This window comes from Asterias amurensis, chromosome 12 (assembly GCF_032118995.1).
Source record: "Asterias amurensis chromosome 12, ASM3211899v1".
Lineage (NCBI taxonomy): Eukaryota > Metazoa > Echinodermata > Asteroidea > Forcipulatida > Asteriidae > Asterias > Asterias amurensis.
This window is the reverse complement of record NC_092659.1, coordinates 4458105-4481911: the sequence shown is the minus strand read 5'-3', so window position 1 is coordinate 4481911 and position 23807 is coordinate 4458105. Positions and strand designations below refer to the sequence as shown.

The following is a 23807-nucleotide window of genomic DNA, read 5'->3' as shown; positions in this document are numbered from 1 at the left end:
TCTTTGTTTGACGTACACAGTCTATTAAAACAAAACAAAATTTGAGCTTCTAGTTATTGTGTAACTTAGTACGGAAGTTATAACTAGGTTTTCCCCGTTCATTACTATTTGCAAAATTATTGTTGGATTTGTAATCAGCATTTTTTCCTCTACAGATTAAACCGATTTCAATTTGAGGCATGCGAATTATGTTCATTACATTTATCATACGTTCAATTGAGCACAAAGTAAACATTTATACGAAAGAAATTTAATTGTAAAAGCGTAATAGAATGACAGTGTGGATCAAGCTAGCAATGTTTGCAGACATAATAATGCTCAGTGATTACAAGTTGGACAGGGGCTATAGACTTTTATTAAAAACTATAAAAACAGTCATCTTAATATAAACTTATATGCACAGCCTGACCCATGCCTACGATAAAAACATAATTATACACTGTATATTTATTAAACAAGAAGGAGATTGCATTGAAACGCTATTAAAACCACACATTCGCAGGCAAAGCCTTAAAATTAATAATGTGTGGCTTATTACTACTTGCTGATGTACCGATATAAAAGTCCCACCTCCTGAAGGTGACCCCAGCTATATTATAGCTTTTATGGATTAACAACGTCTGCATGACTCCTAGACTTAATTTCAAGTCTGAGATCGCGGTTTAAAAAAATGTATCATCATGAGCCTCGCAAAATTCTTCCACGGATTAGCTGTCAATGTTGTCCTATCCTGAACATCTGACGTGTTCATGATAAAAACCAGGATAGAAACCTGCCTCTAAACCGGCGTGTACCTTCACGTTTGACGTATATGCATTTCACATGGAAATACGTAGTCAAATTCTATTGCGGACGTGACAGGAGTGTACTGTTTAGGCACCTATACAGAAAGCTCATGTCACTGTGCACGTTTATCCAATATCATTTTATCCAATGGAATCACTGATTCTATATAGCAGGTACCTGTCTTTATCCTTGCGGATGAAGACATGGGCCCATCCAGTTTATCCCGGAGGTTAATCCACGACAGGGCGCTACTTCGGCTATCGGGTAGACAAAAAGTCACGATCACAGACTTTGAACCAATATGCACAACTCCGGATGGACCCCCACCCCAACAAAGTCCGCCATTTTTAGCGGCTGGTGACGGCAGCACCGTTTCGCTGGTTTGAGAAGTCAAATCTAAAATAATAGGCAAGTGTTATGTCTACATGTCTTTCTTTACATGCAGGTATAAAATTTAATTGTGCACATGAGCATGGCTAAAGTCACCAGCTATTTACTACCAACAACTCTCCAATGCTTGTTATACCCAGTCAGTTTTTAAGTTAATATTTGTTTTGAGTAATTACCAAACGTGTACCTTCCCTTTAAAAGACTTTATATTTTACGGAATAAATAAAACAACTTTTTCGGTAACTTTGTTGCAGGAAAACGGATTTTGTTTTTGCTGACAAGATATAGTGTGCCCAAAACTTTTGAACAATTCGTTGGGGGGGGGGGTATATAGCACAGGTTGGACTACTCCGTTGTATACAACGTGACAGCGTCCATGGTGTAAAGATCTCGTACCATTGCGGAAAGTGTGTGCCAATATTTTTTCAGATGTACTCACATTATTCCTCGCGTCTTGAACTACCAGCTTAATGGGCTTTGAATTGTTGATTTTATCATTGGATGACATTAATGTGACAATAACATGGAAATTTACTGATCCGTTGTGGATATACGTTGCAGAGCAACAGTTTCACCTTACTGATCAACCACGCTTCCTAGCTAGCTTGTACATGAACTTTAGGCTCGTTCGTCTCAGTGACAAGTTGGGCCCAATTTCATAGAGCTGCTGAGCACAAACATTTGCTTAGCATGAAATGTTTGCCCTGATAAAATCTGGATTACCAACCTCATTTCCACGAGTGTTTCAGGAACAGCTGAATACCAGTAACAAGCAATATGCAACAAATGGAAATTTGGTTGATAATCCTGTTTTATCAAGGAATACATTTCACGCTAAGCAAATTTTCTTAGCAGCTCTATGAAATTGGGTCCTGTTCAAATAGTCTCGTCTTTCTAATCAACCACGCGTCATTTCGGGCGTGATAGTGACAAACTGCTCATGTAACAAAAACGACGAAGCTAATGACAATCCGATCACAACATACAAAATGGCGCGGTTTACCTGTGGTTACCCCAGCAACTGGCAACGCAGAATGCAAAGAGCAAACCCGATCAGTACACAGAACAGTGCAACATACATGCACATACGTAATATAGTTAACCGCTCGACAGTCTGCAACCACATGCTTGTTGGTACATCCATGCAAAAGGCAATGCAATACCATACAGACTCCTTGCGCATGCTCACAAAAATAATGATAATCTACCACTAATAATAATTATGCACTTTTTATGTTAAAGGAACACGTTGCCTTGGATCGGACGAGTTGGTCTAAAAAAGCGTTTGTAACCGTTTTTTATAAAATGCATATGGTTGGAAAGATGTTTTAAAAGTAGACTACAATGATTCACACAAGTTTGCCTCGAAATTGCATGGTTTTCCTTTTACTGTGCTAACTAACACGGTCAGCCATTTATGGGAGTCAAAAATTTGACTCCCATAAATGGCGACCGTGTTAGTCGACGAGGTAAGCGAAAAACCGTGCAATTTCGAGGCATGTTTTTGTGGATAATTGTATTCTACTTTTACAACATCTTTCTACCCATATGCATTTTATAACAAACGGTTACAAACGCTTTTCAAGGACCAACTCGACCGATCCAAGGCAACGTGTTCCTTTAATTTATGGACAATAGCCTTCTTCCCAGTTATTTTCTCGGTGATGATGTCATTTTTATTATAGGGGAACTCCATGCAAAGTCAAATCGAGAAAAATTTTCCACAAATTTGTGTAAAAGTCAAACCTGAAAAAGCAGCTGCCGTGAATAGGTAAGTATTACATCTACATTATTTGTTAACGTGCAGGTATAGTTTAATGGGCACAAGGATAAAAATCACCATTTAGTTCAAGCCACAAAAGTGGTTTAAAATTAAAAGTTAGGTTTCAAGAAAAATCATTATTAATTAGCATAATGACGACCAATAATTGATGGTGTATTTTTGCTGGTTTATGAGCACTATGGGAAGCATTTTGTATTTTTGAGTAATCAATATAACGGGGTTGGCACAAATATGCTCTCTCATAACAAACTAATTTTATACCCCTCAATTGCAACGCATCAACGGCGCCTTTTGTCGTTGGAAAGGTAAAACAATAAATTGATTTATCGCCAATGTCTCAGGTAGCAAGCCCATATTGGGGGCCATATAATGGGAAGTAATTGGGCTATATGGGTTGGGCCGACCAATATGGGGCCCGTATGGGTGTTTTATTATTATTTTTCATTTATTATTATTTTTATCACGGGGGATAATGGTTTATTTACAACATTTCACAAAATCGTACTCCAATTGTTAAAACAAACACATGGTGATAGTGAAAGCAAGACATATCGTTTTAATAATAATAATAATATTAATGCATTTATAATGCGCCATCTATCTAGTGTACAAGACCCTATTCCGAGGCGCAGAACATTAATCTTGGAAAAGAACAGAACATAAATCCCATTTAAGATAGAAACTGGCCAAGTTATTGTTACAAGTATATTATACATTTTTCCATGGCATTATAATTTTTGAGTTCTGTTCTGAATACTAAGAAGGATGGTCTGTTCTTAGACATTTTCATTTTGTTGATATGATAACGGCAAACTAATAAAATGATTAAGGTTTGAACTACCAGCTTAAAGGAACACGTTGCCTTGGATCGGTCGAGTTGGTCTTTGAAAAGCGTTTGTAACAGTTTTTTATAAAATGCATATGGGTAGAAAGATGTTGTAAAAGTAGAATACAATGATCCACACAAACATGCCTCGAAATTGCGTTGTTTTCCTTTTACTTCGTCGACTAACACGTCGGCCATTTATGGGGGTCAACATTTTGACTCCCATAAATGGCCGACCATGTTAGTTCGCACAGTAGAAGGAAAACCACGCAATTTCGAGGCAAACTTGTGTGGATCATTGTATTCTACTTTTATAACATCTTTCCAACCATATGCATTTTATAAAAAACGGTTACAAACGCTTTTGTTTTGACCAACTCGTCCGATCCAAGGCAACGTGTTCCTTTAATGGGCTTAGAATTGTTGATTCTATCATTGGATGACATTAATGTGGCAGTAACATGGAAATTGATGGATCCGCTGTGGATATACGTTGTAGAGCATGAGTTTCACCTACTGATCAACCACGCTTCCTAGCTAGCTTGTACATGAACTTTAGGTTCGTTCGTCTCAGTGAGAAGTTGGGCCCAATTTCATAGAGCTGCTGAGCACAAACATTTGCTTAGCATGAAATTTTTGCCTTGATAAAATCTGGATTACTAACCTCATTTCCACGAGTGTTTCAGGAACAGCTCAATACCAGTAACAAGCAATTTGCAACAAATGGAAATTTGGTTGATAATCCTGTTTTTATCAAGGAATACATTTCACGCTAAGCAAATTTTCTTAGCAGCTCTATGAAATTGGGTCCTGTTCAAATAGTCTCGTCTTTTAATCAACCACGCGTCATTTCGGGCGTGATGGTGTCAAACTGTTCATGTAACAAAAACGACGAAGCTAATGACAATCCGATCACAACATACAAAATGGCGCGGTTTGCCTGTGGTTACCCCAGCAACTGGCAACGCAGAATGCAAAGAACGCAGAATACAAAGAACAATGCAACATACATGCACATACGTAATATAGTTAACCGCTCGACAGTCTGCAACCACATGCTTGTTGGTACATCCATGCAAAAGGCAATGCAATACCATACAGTCTCCTTTCGCATGCTCACAAAAATAATGATAATCTACCACTAATAATATGCACTTTTTTTCTCAACTAATTTTAACATATTATTTGTATTAAATTGATATTGTATTAATAATAAATTGCTATGGATATTAATTATTTTTACTTTTATTTTATCATACTATGGGAACTCCCTGCAGTCAAATCTCGACGAATTTACCAGATTTTAGTGTGCTTAAGTCAACTGCTGCCGTTGATAGGTAAGTGTTACGTTTACATTTTTTACGTGGAAGTATAGTTTGAAATTATGCACAAGGCTTAAACCACCCTTTAGTTCAAGCCTCGAAAGTGCTTTAAGACGAAATGTTGGGATTCAAGAAAAAAACATTGACTTTTCCTAAATGCCTACCGATTATTAAAGGCAGTGGACACTATTGGTAATTGTCAAAGACTAGGCTTCACGGTTGGTGTATCTCAACATATGTAAAAAATAACAAACATGTAAAAATTTGAGCTCAATCGGTCATCAAAATTGCGAGATAATAATGAAACAAGAAAACAGGCTTGTCACACGAAGTTGTGTGCGTTTAGATGGTTTATTTCGAGACCTCAAATTCTAAAATTCGTGGAAAACTAATTCTTTCTCGAAAACTATAGCACTTCAGAGGGAGCCGTTTCTCACAATGTTTAATACCACCAACCTCTCCCCATTACTCGTCACCAAGAAAGGTTTTATGTTAATAATTATTTTGAGTAATTATTTTGAGTAATTACCAATAGTGTCCTCTGCCTTCACCAGTACTTTGTATATTTTAGTAAAATAGTCTAATAGTATGAGTTAGATCTGGACAATACGAACACTACGTACCTAACAACGGATGAGCGACTAACAATAAATTGTGCAAAAATACATAAGGGTACGGAATTTAAATGTCGACAGCTATGAAATTGTAACAAAAGGGTGAGCATTGAAAAATGTAAGCAGGTATAATTATGCGCTAAGGCTGATGTGGCATCGCAAATAACTTGCCCCAGGTAGCAAGCCCATGGGCCCATGGGCAAGACCTGGTTATAGTGGGCAAGGGTCAACCAATATAATCACACATTGGTGAGTTTATGAGGAGTATGAGCCACCACATGGGCAAGTATATGTGGGCAGTGTGCAATGTCCATTGGGTATAAGCATATGAGGGTAGGGCCAAAATATGTATCGAACTGGACAAACTATGGCACATATGGGACCCATGGGACTTATACCCCAAAGCCGAGTTTTTTTTTAAATAAGCAACACCACCGGCACGCCAGTAGAAGTGCATAACTTGACGAGGAGTTACTAAGTTCGAAAAGTAAACTTAAAGTCACCTGGAAATAGATTTTTGTCTTTCAAACATAAGAGTATATGCTTACGAACAATAAAACAATTTTTTTAGTAATTGTCACGATTTATATGTTTAAAAAATATATAAAGTTGTTTGGGGGGCTGACTCCGCCTACCCCTTTTGTGACGTCAATCGAGGCAGACTTTGCCTGCAATGCGTATAGTAAACACACGTGCAAAGTACATGTACGTCCAAGTCGTGAGTTGGTACATTTCAAAAAGTGTTTTTCTGCATTCAGCAGCATTACACCTGGTCGGCATTGCCGGAAAAAACAACAATTTCTTTTTTGAAACGTACAAACTCACGACTTGGTCCGTACATGTACTTTGCAATTGTATTTACTCTACGCATTACAGGCAAAGTCTGCCTCGATTGACGTCACGAACAGCGCCCTCTCGGGTCGGGGTCTACTCTTAAATTTGTAAATAACATAAGAACTAATTTTTTAAAACCATAGTTAACTGTTTATTCACATTCTGAAAAAATACCACTTCCAGGTGACTTTAACGATTGGAGTGTCTTCCCGCCTGTTTGCCTAACAGAGTCATATACGTTAACTACTGATGGTTGCTCAACTGCCGTAGTGTGTACCAATCTGTTGATTTCGGAGAGTAAGCTGAACATGGGGAATCAGAGTGGCACAAGTCGTTTGAAATTAACATACTTCAAGAACCGTTCGGATCGAGATAGAAGGCATGGAGAAACCCGCTATACTTCCATACCTAGCCATTGGTATAAACAAAGTTGGGTCCCCCGTTATAAAGATGTGTATAAGGAGATACAAAAGCTGTTCGACATAGATGAAACCATCTCTCTTCAACTGTCCTGGAACGGTAGGTCTTAATAGTTTTGCAATTTACCATGGTGTCGTCACCCATCCCAAAAAGTAGTCTTATATGAAGTTATACTTTTGTCCATACCATTGAACAAAAAAAAAAAAAAAACGCTCCATTGTCCGTACTGGCTTTCAATATGCATACCTCGCAGTGACAAAAGTATCGCTGTATAGTAAACACTTTAACTTGGACTTAAAATGGATGTTTGTACTTCACATAACATTCACTCGGTTCACTCTATTTGACAGATTTAACTAAAAAGCATATGACATGGTTAAAATAATAAAAATCACAATTTTTTTAAATGTGGATGTGTTTTCCAGCTTTTATTTTTCATTGGATTGATAAATAATGTTTAACTTGTCGCCAGCAACTGGAAAAACGTTTCTATTGACTTGGTAGAATGTGCCAAGTAACATGGCACGTACATGTAACCTTATTCTTTTTATTTTTTAAGATCCGGAAAGGAAAGAAGCCGTGAATTTCAACACAGATGATGAGCTGTTTGAAGCCATTCGTCGAATGGATGCTGACAACGATTATTTGGTCATAGATGCACATGTAAGATGTAAGTGTAATTACGATACCTCTTGTTGATTGGATTTGCTGCTTGATTCGCTTGTGAAAGTGTCGTGGCCGAGTGGTTAAGAGCACCGAATTCAAACTCTGGTGTTTCTGATCAGCAGGGTGTGGATTCAAATCCCAAGCCGTGACACTTGTGTTCTTAAGCAAGACACTTAACCATTGCTTCGTCCTTCGGATGGGACGTAAAGCCGTTGGTTCCATGTGTTGTGTAACGCATGTAAAAGAACCCAGCGCACGAAAAGAGAAGGGGTTCGCACCGGTGTTCCTGGCTGTGGCTGCTGTATGCGCCGTAGCACTTTGTAAACCCCTGCAAGGGTCTCAGAATTAAACCCCTATTGGGTCTCATAATCCATCACTGCAATAACCTATCTTTCTGAAAGTTTGTATACTCAGCGCCTTGAGTACCTTGTTTGGTATATATGTGCGCTATATAAGACTTCGATATTATATTGTATTATTCATTCGCTAGTGCATCATTGTTTTAATCTTTACAAATTAAAGCAATATACATTTAAAAGGCGAGGGGATTTCAAGATGTGCAATTATGATAATAGAAAACATAAATTTTAAAAAGGAAAAGAAGAAAAAACAAAAACAAAACTGAACAATATCAATTGTGGTCCGCAAACCCCAGCAATCCACAATTTTATTGGCAGAAAACATTAAGTTAATAATGGCCACAATCTAAGCGTGCTTCCTCGTGTTGAACCCGCGGTGCTCATTCGGGTGAGTCCCTGACAAGAGCTAATCGAACGATCACTCGCCCTCTCGTGGTGACGTTCAACATGCAGGGTACTTTGGCTGACCTGGGTGAGACCCTGGGATGACGTCAAAACTATTCGAACGTACCGGGGGCAGACCGGGGTCGACACAGGGAAGCTAATCGAACGCACCCCAAGAGCAATGCATTAAAACAACGTACATGCTGTTTTAAGGAATGTGTAGCAGTGTAAAGTGCTTCATTCCTCAATTCTGATATTAAAAACCATTTGTGATTCAGACCCCAAACAGTCGTATTTCTTTTCACTAAATTGGTGCATATGACGTCAATTTGAGTAGGGTATTGTGGAAACATAATAATCTATCCGAACTTATAGGGGCTCATAACTTCTGAGGAAATTCGAGAGATTTTTGTGTTTAAGTTGGTGCCATTCGGCTTTGGATTTTAAAGAGTGCTTCATGAAAATTGGCAGTAAGTCGGTTTTGGAAAAACACATGTTCGGGTGTTTTTCTTTTGGTGCAATAAGCAGAAGTTCCAAACGGCTCACCTGCCAAAAATAATGAAGTTTCGTTTTCTGAAAATATATTTGATTGATTTTCAAGAGGCCGAGAGACTTTAATTAAATAAAGAAGGTATATGCACAAAATGCTCATGGATAAGTAACAAGACACACAAACAACTTATATCTTATATGTTTATATCTTTTAAGGTGCGGATAAGGAAGAGATCGCCGGGTCCAACGCCAACGCTAACGATGGTATTGCTGGGTACAATCCTCAGATGAAGACAAAAGGTGGATATTCGTTCCTTTTATTTTTAGAGGCAAGAGGTAAAAGTGTATAATTACGACAATTACGAATGTAATTGGGTTTGCTGATGGATTCGCTGATGGATTATTGTTTTAATCTTCACAAATTTAAGCATAGATCGGCTGAAATGGTGAGGGGACATAAACATTTAGATGTCCAATTATGATATAACTAATTCAAAAACGCATTTTTTTAATTAAGAAAACCCCCACCCCAACTCCGCAGACCTATTGCTGCACAACTGAACTATAGTTTTAAAGGGTCTATGTAACTTTTATAGGACAAAAAAACACAATGTCCACAGATTTACACTAAACTTACACAGTTTGAAGATAATGACAGTAGAAAGCTTCCCTGAAATATTACGTGCTGAGGTGCTGTAGTTTTTTTGAAATGAGTAAAACAATGTCATGAAAATAATTTTCGTCTCATGAGACGAAAATTATTTTAATTATTTACAAACATTATTTGCATGACATTGTTTTACTCATTTCTCAAAAACTGCAGCACCTTAGTAAGTAATATTTAAAGGGAAGCTTTCCACTATCATTATCCTCAAACCCTGTAAATTTAATGTAAATCTATGGACATTTTGAAAAGGTACCCAAATCCTTTAATGAACACAAAATGTCCTTCATTGAACTTTATGCTTTTATCTTTTAAGCTCCGGTCAAACAAGGAATTGCGGAGTCCAACGCCAATGCTAAGCTACATGAAGACATTTTTCGAATCGCATCGTCGAGAGACGATGGATTTGTTCATCTTCATGTAAAGGTGGGACTATTGACACCTCTCATCTGGTTTGTTGTTGGTCTCACTGTTGGAGTAGTTATTGCATCATGGTTGTTTTCAAAATAAAACGTGGAATCTTAAATGCTTTAAGCATGATCTTCACATTTATGTGTCCAATTATGATATAACTATTTAGAAAGCATAAACTAGTAAAAAAAGGTAAAACAAAACACCCAAATTAGTCACTGTGATCTATAGACGCACTGCTTTACTGTGAAATTAATTAGTTACTATAGCACTAGAGCATTAACAATGATAATAATAAGACCTGTAATGCGCACGTATCCTGTGTTCAAGGCGCAAAATTTAGGTGTATTTAAATGAGAAAATATAATTTAGCTCTTCGAGGAAGACTCTGCTAGAGGGTCAAAACGTCAGGCTATCAACTATTTTGTGCAGCATTGAAATTCAATAGGCGGTTGTGCGGCACCATAATGTAGCCCGAGCCCTAAATGTAACCCGGACCTAAATGTAGCCCCAAACATGTACCTAAATGTAGCCCGGACCTAAATCTAGCCCCAAACATGTACCTAAATGTAGCCCGGACCTAAATGTAGCCCCAAACATGTACCTAGATGTAGCCCGGACCTAAATGTAGCCCCAAACATCCACCTAAATGTAGCCCGGACCTAAATCTAGCCCCAATCATGTACCTAGATGTAGCCCGGACCTAAATGTAGCCCCAAACATGTACCTAAATGTAGTCCGGACCTAAATGTAGCCCCAAACACGTACCTAAATGTAGCCCGGACCTAAATGTAGCCCCAAACATGTACCTAGATGTAGCCCGGACCTAAATGTAGCCCCAAACATCCACCTAAATGTAGCCCGGACCTAAATCTAGCCCCAAACATGTACCTAGATGTAGTCCGGACCTAAATGTAGCCCCAAACACGTACCTAAATGTAGCCCGGACTTAAGGGCAGCAGTAAGTGCTTCATTCTGCAATATTCCAGAAAGTTTTATTTCCCCTCACTCAATATTAGTCCAAGTCCAGATGGCTAAGGCCACAGTACGTTACACAAGTGCTTTGTTATGTATTAAAGTGTCTTTATTATAGTATAAAGGATTAGAGAAGCCATTTTAAAAGTTCACGTATAGTGCAGGCCTATTATAATCTGTGTATTCTTAGATTCAGTAAAGTCTTGGCGTGATATTCAGGTATTCCAAAGTTTTTATGCGTATTCAATTTTACCGAACTTGTGTAAACATTTTATTACAGTTAAAAGGGGTCAATGAAGGGATAAACATTGATATGTTTTTCCATAACCACATTACTCAAAGCGAAATGGTTCTCAAAATGAAGTAAGTGTTTATTGCACATCATTTTAAGAGGGGTTTAGAAAAGGTCTAGTTAAAAATTCAGTTACAAAAAAAATCTAAATTAAATAAAGGTTATTATAACCCCTCAAGTGAGGGCTGGAAACACGAAGTCATGGTGCGTATTTTACTGTCATTTTAGGAGAGTCATAATTCTGGACATCCTATACTTATGAAATTTTACACAAAGTTTTAATGGACTAATGGGGGCTAATGGACTTGGGGCGGCAGAGTAAATGGGCCTTTTTTAGGAGCTCTTTAAACACCATTTAACGCATATTACGCAAAGTTGTATATACGGACTACTAGCCCAGATTTAACCCGCTGATAAAGTCGGTACAAATGTTCTGTATGGTGGCCAAGAAGAAACACCACACATCGCAAATGTGCGGAAACGCATGCGACGTCGCGAACTTCTTCGAATTTATGCGCACAAGTACGTGTGCGATCTCGTGAAATACGATGGTGCAAAATTTATCGGGCATGCGCACACGTGTACAATGCCCTGAAATTAATGGGAAAAATTAATTGCGCTGTAGGCAGTTTCTTCAAAGAGGGCGCTATTACAAGAAATGTGTACGGAGGTCGCCATAGTGGTGGAGTCGGGGTGGGGTTGTTTGGGACCGAATTTATGCAACACCGGCCAAAAGGCAAAAGCTGCTTACATTGCATGTCCCAAACCGAAACGAAGATGGCAGTCAAGCAAAAAGACCTAAATTGTTTGCATGACAACTTGCCAATGTCGAAAATGAAAGTAACTACAGAAGCTTGTTATTTCCATTCAATATAAAATTCTTCTCTCGACGACAACAAACTACAACCAGTATTACGGAACCTGCACCGGTCTATTTCGATTTTGATTTCCGGTGAACACCTGGGCTAATCAATTCTTTAAGACAATTACCATATTATTTCGTGGAACCTAAATGACTAGGCGCCTCGCTCGCTGTATGAACCCTAGCCCAGGTTGGACTCCTCCGTTGCAGTGGCACTGACTGACGTCCTACCAGGGCTATATGAACCCCATCTTTGACAAACCTTTTCCATGCCATTCAGTTGAGATTCAAAACACCCGCTGAATGCAACAACGATCGGTGTGTTAGAGAGTAGGTCAAAGGTCTATGCAATACCCACAGTTCGTTCATTTCATACAAACTTAAAGACACTGGACACTATTGGTAATTGTCAAAGACCAGTCCTCTCACTTGCTGTATCTCAGCATATAAAATAACAAACCTGTGAAAATTTGAGCTCAATCGGTCATCGAAGTTGCGAGTTAATAATGAAAGAAAAGCCACCCTTGTCGAAACCTCAAATTATAAATCTGAAGTCTCGAAATCAAACTCGTGAAAAATTACATCTTTCTCAAAAACTACGTCACTTCTGAGGGAGCCGTTTCTCACAATGTTTTATACTATCAACCTTACCAATATACGCGTTACCAAGTAAGGTTTTATGTAAATTATTTTGAGTATAAATTGCCAATAGTGTCCACAATATTCATGAAATAATGAGCTAACGCCAAGAAGAAGATGGAAAACTTACCCACATATCATGGAACTCGTCCATGTATGTCCAAAGGAAGTAAGTACACCGCTGATACACGCTGGTTATCCCAGTCATACATGGGATGCAGGACACCAATAACCTACAAGAACATAGGATACTGGTCTGAGAAAAACGCCCATTTTACCCTGGCCAGTTATAAACCCACAACCGTCCATGAGAACGCTTCACGGCATGCCAAGGGGTTTGAAAGCCATTCATGAGACCGCTGCATTGTGTGTAGCAAACAAATTCATGAGCGCGCTGTCGATAGTCTTATTGTTACAAAATACAAAAGAGCAACACTATGGAGTCGTACAAGTGCACCCAAGCACGGAAGGGCCAGCTCTTGATTAATGTCTAGCATTCCAAATTAAACCATTCACACCCTCTGAAGGAAGGCAGATGTATTTGTTTGAAGATATGTTCTTGGTCCTCGATCCCTGAAACCGGGACGTGGGTTCTAAATCTGAATCAAACCAGTGGCTGTTTTCTTTTGTCGAGCTGGTCAATATGGATCTATTTATTAACAAACAAAAAAAGAAATTTGGGACTGTCCGCCGCAAATTACCATATAGATCTTTTTGCAAATGCCCATTTCACCAGCACTAACTGCATGCTGTTCTAGCTAGCGATCGAACCAGCCTCGCTACTTTTATGTTTCACTAAAAATCAAGGGCAGCGCGCCGTATCGATACCTCTCGTCACTACGATTGAGCAAGGCATGCTGGAAAATATTGGCGCGGCAAGATCGATCACTCCTGGGAACGAGGTTGCGATCAAACTTGTGCGTGCGTACCGAGTATTTGCAGTGTAAAAGGAGTGCGTTTTGGCCAAACCAACCAGATCGTTTATCGCGTCTTCGGTTGAACCGCGGTGACAATGCTGTTCTGACCAAACAGTAACCTACTTATTGATTCGGGTTCAGCTTGGTGTGGTCGCCAAAACGCACTCGGAGACCCTTTTCGAAACCACGGCTTTGGATTCGGCTTAAAGCTCCATCCTCGCGTCTGAAGCCCTGAGCGCGTACGCAAAAACACGCCAAATATTGTCAAAACAACCGTGGGTCAAGATAGCCTGAGCCGAATCATTAGCCGTAGCCGTGGTTTCGAAACGAGCCATAGTCTATAGACCTTTTCGCAAACACCATTGCGCAAGCGCAAACTGTCGAGTGAGGTGCATGCTGGTCTAGGTAGTGATCAAATTGGATTCGTTTCAAGTATAAGGAACAATGTTACTTGGTCTTCGATCTATTAACCCGTGGATGCCATATCCTAATCGTAGTCAATCTATTCGCAGCGCGTGCGTTATAACGATTAAACCCTGAATTTTATCTGCACTACAATCCATATATAGCGAGTTTTTTGTGCTTTCAGCTTTATTAAACAGGTCCCAGAGATTGGATGGCTCTATAAACACAATAATGAAAAGGAGAGCATTCATAACAATAAACGTACTTCAGCAGACGACTTCTTTATTCATAATCCTTAATGTCAGATGCAACGACAGACTCATCAACAAAAACAATTGGCCTTGTAATCCTTCAAAACAAAATAATAAACAAACTTTGCATTTCATAGAGTTTTAGCTGCTGTTGAGACACAACGCTAGGTTTCTTATTTTAAAAAGAAGAATTATTGTAAAGCGGTGACATGTGATTTACTTCAGCTACTGCATGAAAATGAAACACATTGATCATGACGCTCTTCAACATTTCCAGCAGTTCTGACAGGATATAGCTGAGAACAAGTCCTTTCTGTTTGAAAAACATTGCCGCTTTATACACTCCAAAAACTCCGGAGTCGTGATCCCGAGGCAGGGTCCACAACCATATTTTGGGGGTCAGCTTGATCAGTTTGTGAGTCAAAAATTACCTAGAATGTATACCCCAAACCTGGACTCCTGGTCAAGCTGACCCGGCAATGGGTCGGTCATTTCCAACCAGGGACATTATGACAGAGTGTTGCAACACTCTGTTATTGACATACTTTGTCACATAAACCTGTACCGTATCATGTTGTCATGAATCATGAAAACCAATCCAAATTGCGTACTAGAAAGGATCCGCGCATTTCCCCTCACAGCCTCGGTTTGGTTACATTGGGTTATATGGGAGAAAGAAAACAAAATGGCAGGAGCTTGAAGAATGTTTATCGACCTTTCTTTTGCTTAGAAACATCGACCACTATTGTTGACCAGCACTATCACAACATTCCCTTAAACAACATTTAAATCCTTTGCTACCAAGCATATAAATAATTAGATTATCAGTAAGAGGGGACTTTTGGGACGCTAGGTGGCAGCAGACTCACAAGGTTAAATAACTATATTCGGCAGTCGACTGTTCGGTAGTGTGCGCAAGCTCAGGAATACGTACACATTGGAATAAAATGGGTAAGTCTGCTGCCACCTAGCGCTGGAAAGTTTCAAATTAAGCTAATTTGATAACACTTTGAGTTGTTGTTTCGAGCAGTGAAGGCAGCCCGTACTTTTGCTGACCACTAGTTGGCTTAACTCCCGGCTGTAACATCACAAAAGAAAGGTCTATACACTTCGCAAACTAAAATAACAAACTTGTGAAAGTTTGAGCTCAATTGGTCGTCGAAGTTGCGAGATAATAATGAAATAAAAAAGCCCTTGTCACACGGAGTTGTGTGCGTTCAGATGCTTGATTTCGAGCCCTCATCAAATTCTAAATCTGAGCTCTCGAAAATCAAATCCGTGGAAAATCACTTTTTTTCTCAAAAACTACGTTTTTTACTTCAGAGGGAGCCGTTTCTCACAATGTTTTATTCTATCACCCTCCCTCCATTACTCGTTACCGAGTAAGGTTTTATGCTAATAAGGATTTTACACCAATAGTGTCCACTGACTTTAATCTTGTACGTAAACCGTACAACCATTTTAAACTTTATACAATTATATCATAATTATTATTTACATTTTACTATCAAAATTAAACGATAGCTTATTTATTGCCGTTTACGATCAATATACACGTATCTCAAACTGTTCAGCTAAATGAAGATTGTGCTTTTCAACATTGGCAACGATCGGTCTACCCTCAAAATAGGCACACTTGCTTTTTTTTATTACGCAATAAATATTCATCCCAAAATGGGTATTATTATTTGGCAAAATATACACATAACGTGTTGTATTCACAGTAAAAATTACAAAATATCAAAACATTTTTCTCAGAGCAATATACACGTCTTGGATTCCCGGTGGTTTGAGATCCTATTACGCATGCGTCTTGGGCTTGAAGTAGCGGCTGCGCTTCGTGATGGTCTGGCGCCCTCAATTTCTTCAGATCTCTTAGATTCAGCCTCTGCCAGTTCCCTGAAGACTGGACACTTTGACCGCTCCTCGCTGGCTCGTTCAGTAGAGCTAGACGCTGCACGGAAGGAAAGATAACAACAACGTGATAACAATAACAATACACAACATTTATAAGGCGCTCATGTAAGTGGATGTTTCTAAGCGCACATTCAATATTCATTTCTTTTTTTTGTCAGCTCCGCAAAGTTAGGACAAAGAACTTGGACAGTAACAAAAGGTATATTTACCGGAGGCCCTTGTAGAGCTCTTTGCAGCTGACGGTGGTTTGGCGTCCCTGTACGGTGTACGATTCTTATCGTTGTCAGGGTAGTACATCGGTATTACATTCAAGTCATCACCAAAGTTAAATTTACCAACTAGAAGAAAGACAACACAACGCATACTGTTAAAGACAGTGGACACTATTGGTAATTACCCAAAATAATTATTAGAATAAAACCTTAATTGGTAAACAAGTAATGGGGAGAGGTTGATAGTATAAAACATTGTGAGAAACAGCTCCCTCTGAAGTGCCATAGTTTTCGAGAAAGAAGTAATTTTCCACGAATTTGATTTCGAGACCTCAGATTTAGAACTTGAGGTCTCGAAATCAACCATCTAAACGCACACAACTTTGTGTGACAAGGGTGTTTTTTTCTTTCATTATTATCTCACAACTTCGATGACCAATTGAGCTCCAGTTTTCACAGGTTTGTTATGCTTATGTTGAGAAACACCAACTGTGAAGGCTAGTCTTTGACAATTACCAATAGTGTCCACTGCCTTTAATGTGGTTTTGTTATACTTACCTTGAATCACTAATGTTAGGTAGTGTAACGGAAATATATGATACAACATTTGCAACTAGACTCGCATCAGGTTCATATAGCGAATGTCTTGCAGGAATTAAGTATACAAGTCAACTGATGCAAACTATTCGTTGCGAATTTTCGGTGTAAAAATTCGTATCGCAATTGCATTCGCAACAAGTACGAACCGGGCTATACTGATGTTGTTTGAAGGGTCCTTTCATTGTTCATTTTTCAAAAGACTTCTCACAACAAAAAACGAGTTGTGTGGAATCATAATCCAAAGACTCCACATGTACATTATTATAACAAAAGTCCAAAATTAACAAAACCTTACTTGGTCGAGTATTGTATCTCCCAGGCGGTGTGTCCGGTGGCGTCTTGGTCTTGTCAGTTTTCTCGGGTGTCGAGCTTCGACTCGAATCATCCTCAACCTCTTTCTCAACGTACGTTCCCATGATCTCCTCCATGGTGGCGCTGTTATTCCCCTCCAGAAAATGTGTCCTCATCATACCCTTGCCCTTAATGACAATCTCTCCTCGGTCCTCAAATCGAAAGGCTTGCTCTTTTAGACATCTATAGGTCAATCAAATTTGAAGGGAAGAGAATAGTATTGTTCATGAGATATTACCAAAGGGTTATCAATATAGTGCACCACCAATAGTTTCTGATGGTACAGGTCATTTTAAAAAAGAAATCTGAACATCTACGTCAATCAAATGTAAGGGAAGTTATAACAAAATGTTCACGAGAATATTAACAGGGATTAAAAGTATAGTGCACCACCAAGAGTTTCTGATGAGCCAGGTAATTTTCTAAGAAGAAAGCCGATGCAGGATTTGCAATGCAGACCTAATTTCAGTTTTGCGCTAAGCATAAAGAAGGTCCACTTGTAAATAAAATTTAGAACTTTCCTGTGTATTCTTTTAATAAGAAATTAACAAAATAATATTGGTATTTCTTAATGAACATAGCTTATCTATGTCAACCAGTTCAATAAAAATCAGCCACTTTTAATGGAGGATTTATGGTGACCATTTTGATTTTTAATCTATTGTAGAAACCCTGGAACCAATTGTTAAGCACCCAAGCTGTTTGCTTAGCTCAACAGCTTCATGAAATTGGCCCCATGTCTCTTTAGAAAAAAAGTTGGAGGGCACAGATTGTATGGCCCAACCATAGCACAAAATCACAATAATGACGTCATACTGGTAAGTTGTAGAGCTGATGTGGATCTTATACGGTACTCCGTGACTCTCCATTCTAGACGCTGTGTTGACGGTGTCCCCGAAGAGACAGTATCTCGGCATCTTCTCGCCTACTACGCCCGCTACGGCAGGTCCAGAATGGATCCCAATCCTTATCTGCGAATAAAAGTAGGTAAGGATAACACAGTTACAAGAACACGTCTGCCTTTATGGCCCTGGGAAAGCAGCGTCACAATAAGTGGCGTAATGAATATCTCTTATATCCGTCTCTCAAGGCGATTTGGTATAATTACTTACAAGGTATGTGGGACTACGTTTGAATTAAGAGACCTACTCTTTTCTCATAACACTCTTGTACTTTCTGTTTTAGAAATCTAGGCTTAATTCTCGCGTGTTTGCAGTTCTAATAAGAACCTGTCCTACTGTTCATCCATTCACTCAGCATTTGTTAAGATAGATGACGGGAACAACTTTATTGCTCTTCAAAAAGAAGAAACTAACATGCTCACACAAGTTAAAAAACGCCACAAAGATCATCAAAAAGTTAAACAAGTTAAAAAGTATTATCAATGCGTTAAGAGAGATATGACGGATTTAAAAAAAATGCTCTTATTGTAAAAGTATGTAGTTTTCAATTTGTCCGGAAAATGTGAAATATAAATAAAGGGAAGATTCGAGAAGGAATATTCGAGAAGTACAAACCCCGAGTGGTTCCCGCGAGACAGGTGAGATGACCTCGCTCGAAGCCACCATCATACCCAGCGCCATGTTGGCAACACGATCAGCGTGTGATTTAATAGGAATAGGGAGACCTCCAACCACCATGTAAGCATCGCCTATCGTTTCTACCTGTTAACACATAGAAACATAAGGGAATACAATAAGGATGACGGGGCCACAAACAGCTATTTAAAACCGGTGTCACACGGAAATCTTTCCGCCGGAGATTTGTCCCCCATAGGAGAAATTAACGTGGCTGAACAGGATGATTCGCAAGAGGGCGCTATCAGAGGTAGTTTGTACAAAGTTCGCCGTCTGGGGACCAAATCACCGAGGGAGAGAGAACTTCCTGCCACACAAGGGCCACAATCAGCTATATAAAAACTGGCAGGATCGTTGCTGAGTAAAATAAAGGACGTCGGTGACGAAGAAGGTTGCTCAAAGAACCACCATGTGCACCGCGTGTACATAGAATGTGCGTTTTCTGGAGATGGATTTAACATGACATCATTGACCACCATCTTTGCTGGGACGTGGGCACCGCAAGAATTCGTACAAAAATTACTTGTCTCTACTTGTCTCTTTGTCTCTACCTCAACGATTTACACAACTTCCCGAGATATCATACCTTATAGACGTCATGAACAGTTGTCAATTTATCGAACCGTATGTACAGTGCATTCAGCATGTTGACTATGTCGATGGGTCTACATTTGGCACAGATGTTGGTGAAGGAGACTATATCGCTGAAAAGGATTGTCACCATCTCGTATTCGCCTGTGTACAGTGGAATAAACAATGATATATAAATTATTCTTTCATTATAATCACACAAATTATAATGAAGCTGAATACAACATTGTACGGAACGTCGCATGCCCATCAATATCTCCCAGAATCACTACGTCTAAAAAAAAAATACAAATTCCACGAGATTGCCATTCATTATAGCAAATAAACCTAGTGCGTCCCGCACCAAGCGAAAATTTAATTATGGTTTTCAAGAAGTCAATGGCACCAAACACAATGTCAATGGTTTTCTTCTTGGCGATAACGTGGAACTGGTTGCCTATAAATTGCTTCGTGTGAAAATGGGCCCAACCTTCTAAAAGCTGTTAGCGGAAAACACTGCTTGACAGATTTGCTTAGCGAAAATTGAGTGGGGCCACCAGTCACAACAAAGTAAACCTAATGTAATTTTGGCTGTTTTTCTGTGCATGTTACGCCAAACCTTTTCTTTGCTTAGCAAATTTGTTTTTGCTTACAAGCTTTATAAAAGTGGGCCCTGACCTTAAGGACCGAGCTTCCTTGATAGCTTACCAGCCTCGACCTTCTTCCCCTCTCGCAGTTGATCAGCGACGAGTCTCGGTAGCATCGAGTGCAGCAGCATGTCCGTCTTCTTTTTCTCCGTCTCAAGATCCTGCAGAGCGGACCGTAGCTCCTCCTTTTTCTGCTCAAGCTGCTTCCCCAGCTCAATCTCAGCCAATCGCTGGTGGTTGAAGAGGATGAGGTCACGCGTGACATCATGAAATGGAATGTCTGAGAGGTGGAGGTTTCTGGCTTCGAGCTCTTTCAGGCTGGCCACGCGAGGGGAGCAGATGTAGACCATGGCGTCCAGGGAGTCCATCCATACCATTTGACCTAGGAGTTTGGTTATCATCGAAAGCATGAAAAACCCATTTCTATTTCCTATACATTTTCCAACAGTCAACATGACCAAATTAAAGTAGGCAGGATTTGAAACTTTGCATGATTGGAGTATAATCAGGTGAGGTTTGCAGTAGCACCTTGTGAAAATCTCTTTTGAATAATGTTGGTTCTGATTATTATGACGTCCTCTGTTTGTCCGTATATCTTGTCTGTCTGTCAACAGACTGATTACTACAAGCCTCGGCTTATCAAACCGGCCTCCATACTGTCAATTTTCCATGACTGTTCTTTCGAAGATTGTCTTTACGATCATTTAGCTATTACATTGTTTATGCGTTCTGTAATGTGTTTTTGCTGACAGTATGGAAATAAGTGTGAATTGAATTGAATTGAAAAGAACTTGTGGCTCACAACTCTGATCATACGAAAATGGCATGTTGCACCTGTCTGAAGCGGGTGTTACTTACCTCTGAGCTGCAACATAGGTTGGTCTGATCCCCAGCCGTCCGTTATCATTGCCCTTCTGGTCTGCAGTACAAACTGCATGTTCTCAAACTTCTGGATGCTCTTAATAGTCCAATCAATCTGCGGATGGATGAGATCGAAGAAGCTATCCACAGGATGGCTCTCTAAGCTCCTCAGCCTCGGCATGATCCTCTGTATATGGACCCCAGCTTGGAGGACATTCAGTTCACTGTTAAAGACAAGGTGGTACGGGAAATACTCGCAGAATACGTCTTGGGTCATCCAGAGCTTCTCCGGGAAGGACGGGTGGAAATTCCCGTAGAGGTTACCGAGGGACACGAGTGATTGGATCTTCTGGGAGCGGTGGAGGTGGTTGAGAGGCTTGGTGCCGGATTCCTTCTGCTCTTCGATGCTTCGCAGGACGGCTTGAACCTCCTGCAATTATTCACCAATACAACTGAATAAATACAATGGGCGAGCGAATACGGCTGTAAGCACAAAAAACTTGACAAGCACACGTAAGCATTGCTTTACAGAAAACAGAAAACCAGCCCAAATTACATTACGTTTACATTGTTGCGACCGGTGCCCTACCGATTTTTTTCTTAACAAAGAAATTAGTCAAGGAGAATTTTTCCGGAAAAACCAAACTACAATCTGGCAAGGGTAAGTAAACAGTACTTAGCTAAATGAAAAGCACAACTTTGGTAACAACAAACACCAGTTTACAGTTGGCTGTGCAAATTGACTGCTTCGAGTGCTATGGTTACAACTACGACTCTCGGGTTGATCAGGCATTCTATTTTTATAGAATTTATTTTATTCTTATAGAATTTATTTAATTTATCTCCCATGAATGGTTGCCTTGTTTTAAAAAAATTATACACTATTTTTGACTATTTGTGTGCATTGTTACAAGCCTTTAATGGCAATTTTTTCCCCCATATGTATTCCTTTTCGTAGTTTTCCAACCTTGGTTGGCAACAACTTGGGCTGTGACGTTGCGATGGAAAGGTCACTGCGTGTGGCAATTAGTGCAATGGTTAGTTAGAATATCATGACAACACATGCTTTCAAGTACATTCCATTACACAGACCGTTAAATTAACATAGCAGAGCCGCCAAGATAAAATATTGCTTCTAAATAAAGACACCGACGTATTGTGGACACTGTGATTAACGATGGCTTATTGTGAAGTGCGGTCACAAATTTCACCTCAAGTGTGGACAACATTTTGTGATGAATAACACACACAAACACATTCTCATGTTTCAATGGTGCCTTTAGGCGTTTCGTGCTCTCGGAGAACTACACTCATGCAAGACGGACAAACAAGGCAATAAAACTGAGCTTTACCGTGTCGTCCTTTTTAATTTAGCAGCAATGAAAGATAAGAAAATTGGGAAGAAAACATTAATGTTTAGAGTTGACGGGAATTATTTCATGGAATTTCAGCACAGTATAGCAAATAGTGAATGTTGATTCACGTATGTGATGGTGTAGAACTTTTCAATGTGTTGACCTTTGACAACGAAAATCGGACACATTCCGAAGGTAAGCGATACACAACTGCTTAGGGTAATAAACAGCATTGGTAGGATTGAAAATATAAATGTTCACAGATTAAGACATGAATTAAATGGTATAAAGACTGTTATTGGAAACCTTTTTTGAAATAGTTTTGCTTAAAATGGTATAGTTTTTAGGAAATGGGTAAAACAAAGTTCTTTATCGCGCGCGTCCGGCTATAATCCCGATGTTTGAAAACAGTAAAAATATTGGATGGGAATTTTCAGTGTTTGACTCTGATGACCGATTGAGTTGAACTTTCACATGTTTGTTATTTCTTGTATATGTTAGGTCACACACAGTGCATATACTGGACTTTGCAAATTACTAATGTTATACATGAACTTTAGGCTAAAAAAACATATAGATACTGGCTGATATGTAAATGGATATTGTTAGAAAACTAAAGTCAATTTTCAGCGAGACAACAGGTGGTTCGTACATGGTGTAATTGACCACCATCTTTGATGTAAAACAATGGAAATGTACGCGCTGCGCACAACTCTCGGCCAATGGCAGCACGCGCGCACGACTCATCAAAGATGGCGGCCACTGCCAGCGGTCTATTATAACATACATCGAGTGCATTGAATTGAGGTTATTTCAGTACAAAGTGGCACAATGTTGAGGGATGGTTCCCACTATGTGACACGAAAGTCAACGGGTGGAAGTCGTATACAGACGAAAACATTTTTTTTTCACACGACAACCGTCAAACACTCACCCAGGTGTACGGTAGCCACTCGCCACTACCACTGCCCCGTAAAGAGTCGGGGGCGATCGGCGACCCACTGTTCTACCATTAGTTGGATGGTTGTGTGTAAAGCAACAGGATCAAAGGGGGTTGAATCAGAAGGAATGACAGTTAAGGGATCAAGGTTAAGAGGAAAGTTAGAGGTGGTGCATGTCATGCTGAATGGAAAAGTCAGTGTTAAGTGCAAATAAACATTGTAACGGGAGAGGTATAGTTATCTGAGAGGAAAGTACATGGTTTAGTGAAAAATTAGTTTAAATTCTGATTTGCCAGTTTCGGTTTCTTCAAATTTAACAACTGAAGCGCAAATAAACGGCACTGTGACGGGAGACATTTAGTTAAGAAGAAAGTACATTGTTGGTTTTAAGAAGAACTAATCTAAATTTAAATATGTCAGTTTCGGTTTAACAACATTGGCAATTGTTATTTCAGTAACCAATATTATGACATTTTTGCAACTC

General features: G+C 39.5%; 3 protein-coding genes across 5 annotated transcripts in view; 1 reads left to right on the top strand and 2 right to left on the bottom strand.

The window, feature by feature from the left end:
* The first annotated feature begins 2873 nt into the window (after positions 1–2873).
* LOC139945532 (uncharacterized) lies at positions 2874–11343 on the top strand. Of its 2 annotated transcripts, none has more exons than XM_071942914.1 (6): positions 2874–2947; positions 5063–5122; positions 6784–7074; positions 7535–7645; positions 9093–9176; positions 9857–11343. In XM_071942914.1, exons 3-6 carry the CDS (start codon positions 6864–6866, stop codon positions 10048–10050), a joined length of 600 nt encoding a protein of 199 aa, XP_071799015.1. In that variant the 5' UTR covers positions 2874–2947; positions 5063–5122; positions 6784–6863; the 3' UTR covers positions 10051–11343. The 2 variants fall into 2 exon arrangements, with proteins under 2 accessions (XP_071799015.1, XP_071799014.1); XM_071942913.1 differs by having other exon boundaries at positions 2895–2947; positions 6739–7074.
* Positions 4109–23807, bottom strand: part of LOC139945533 (uncharacterized) — a 149816-nt gene continuing 130117 nt past the window's right edge. The window contains exon 7 of the mRNA XM_071942916.1: positions 4109–4188. The gene's annotated coding sequence lies outside the window, so the exon portion shown is untranslated. The remainder of the gene's footprint in view (positions 4189–23807) is intronic.
* The window catches only part of LOC139945528 (guanylate cyclase soluble subunit beta-2-like), a 90066-nt gene continuing 80643 nt past the window's right edge, over positions 14385–23807 (bottom strand). For both annotated transcript variants that reach the window (XM_071942908.1, XM_071942909.1), the window contains 8 exons: positions 21025–21457; positions 20228–20548; positions 19536–19684; positions 18890–19036; positions 18189–18343; positions 17317–17555; positions 16419–16547; positions 14385–16246 (listed from right to left, as the gene is read on the bottom strand). In XM_071942908.1, coding sequence (XP_071799009.1) covers positions 16047–16246; positions 16419–16547; positions 17317–17555; positions 18189–18343; positions 18890–19036; positions 19536–19684; positions 20228–20548; positions 21025–21457 — 1773 coding nt within the window. In that variant the 3' untranslated portion in view covers positions 14385–16046. The remainder of the gene's footprint in view (positions 16247–16418; positions 16548–17316; positions 17556–18188; positions 18344–18889; positions 19037–19535; positions 19685–20227; positions 20549–21024; positions 21458–23807) is intronic.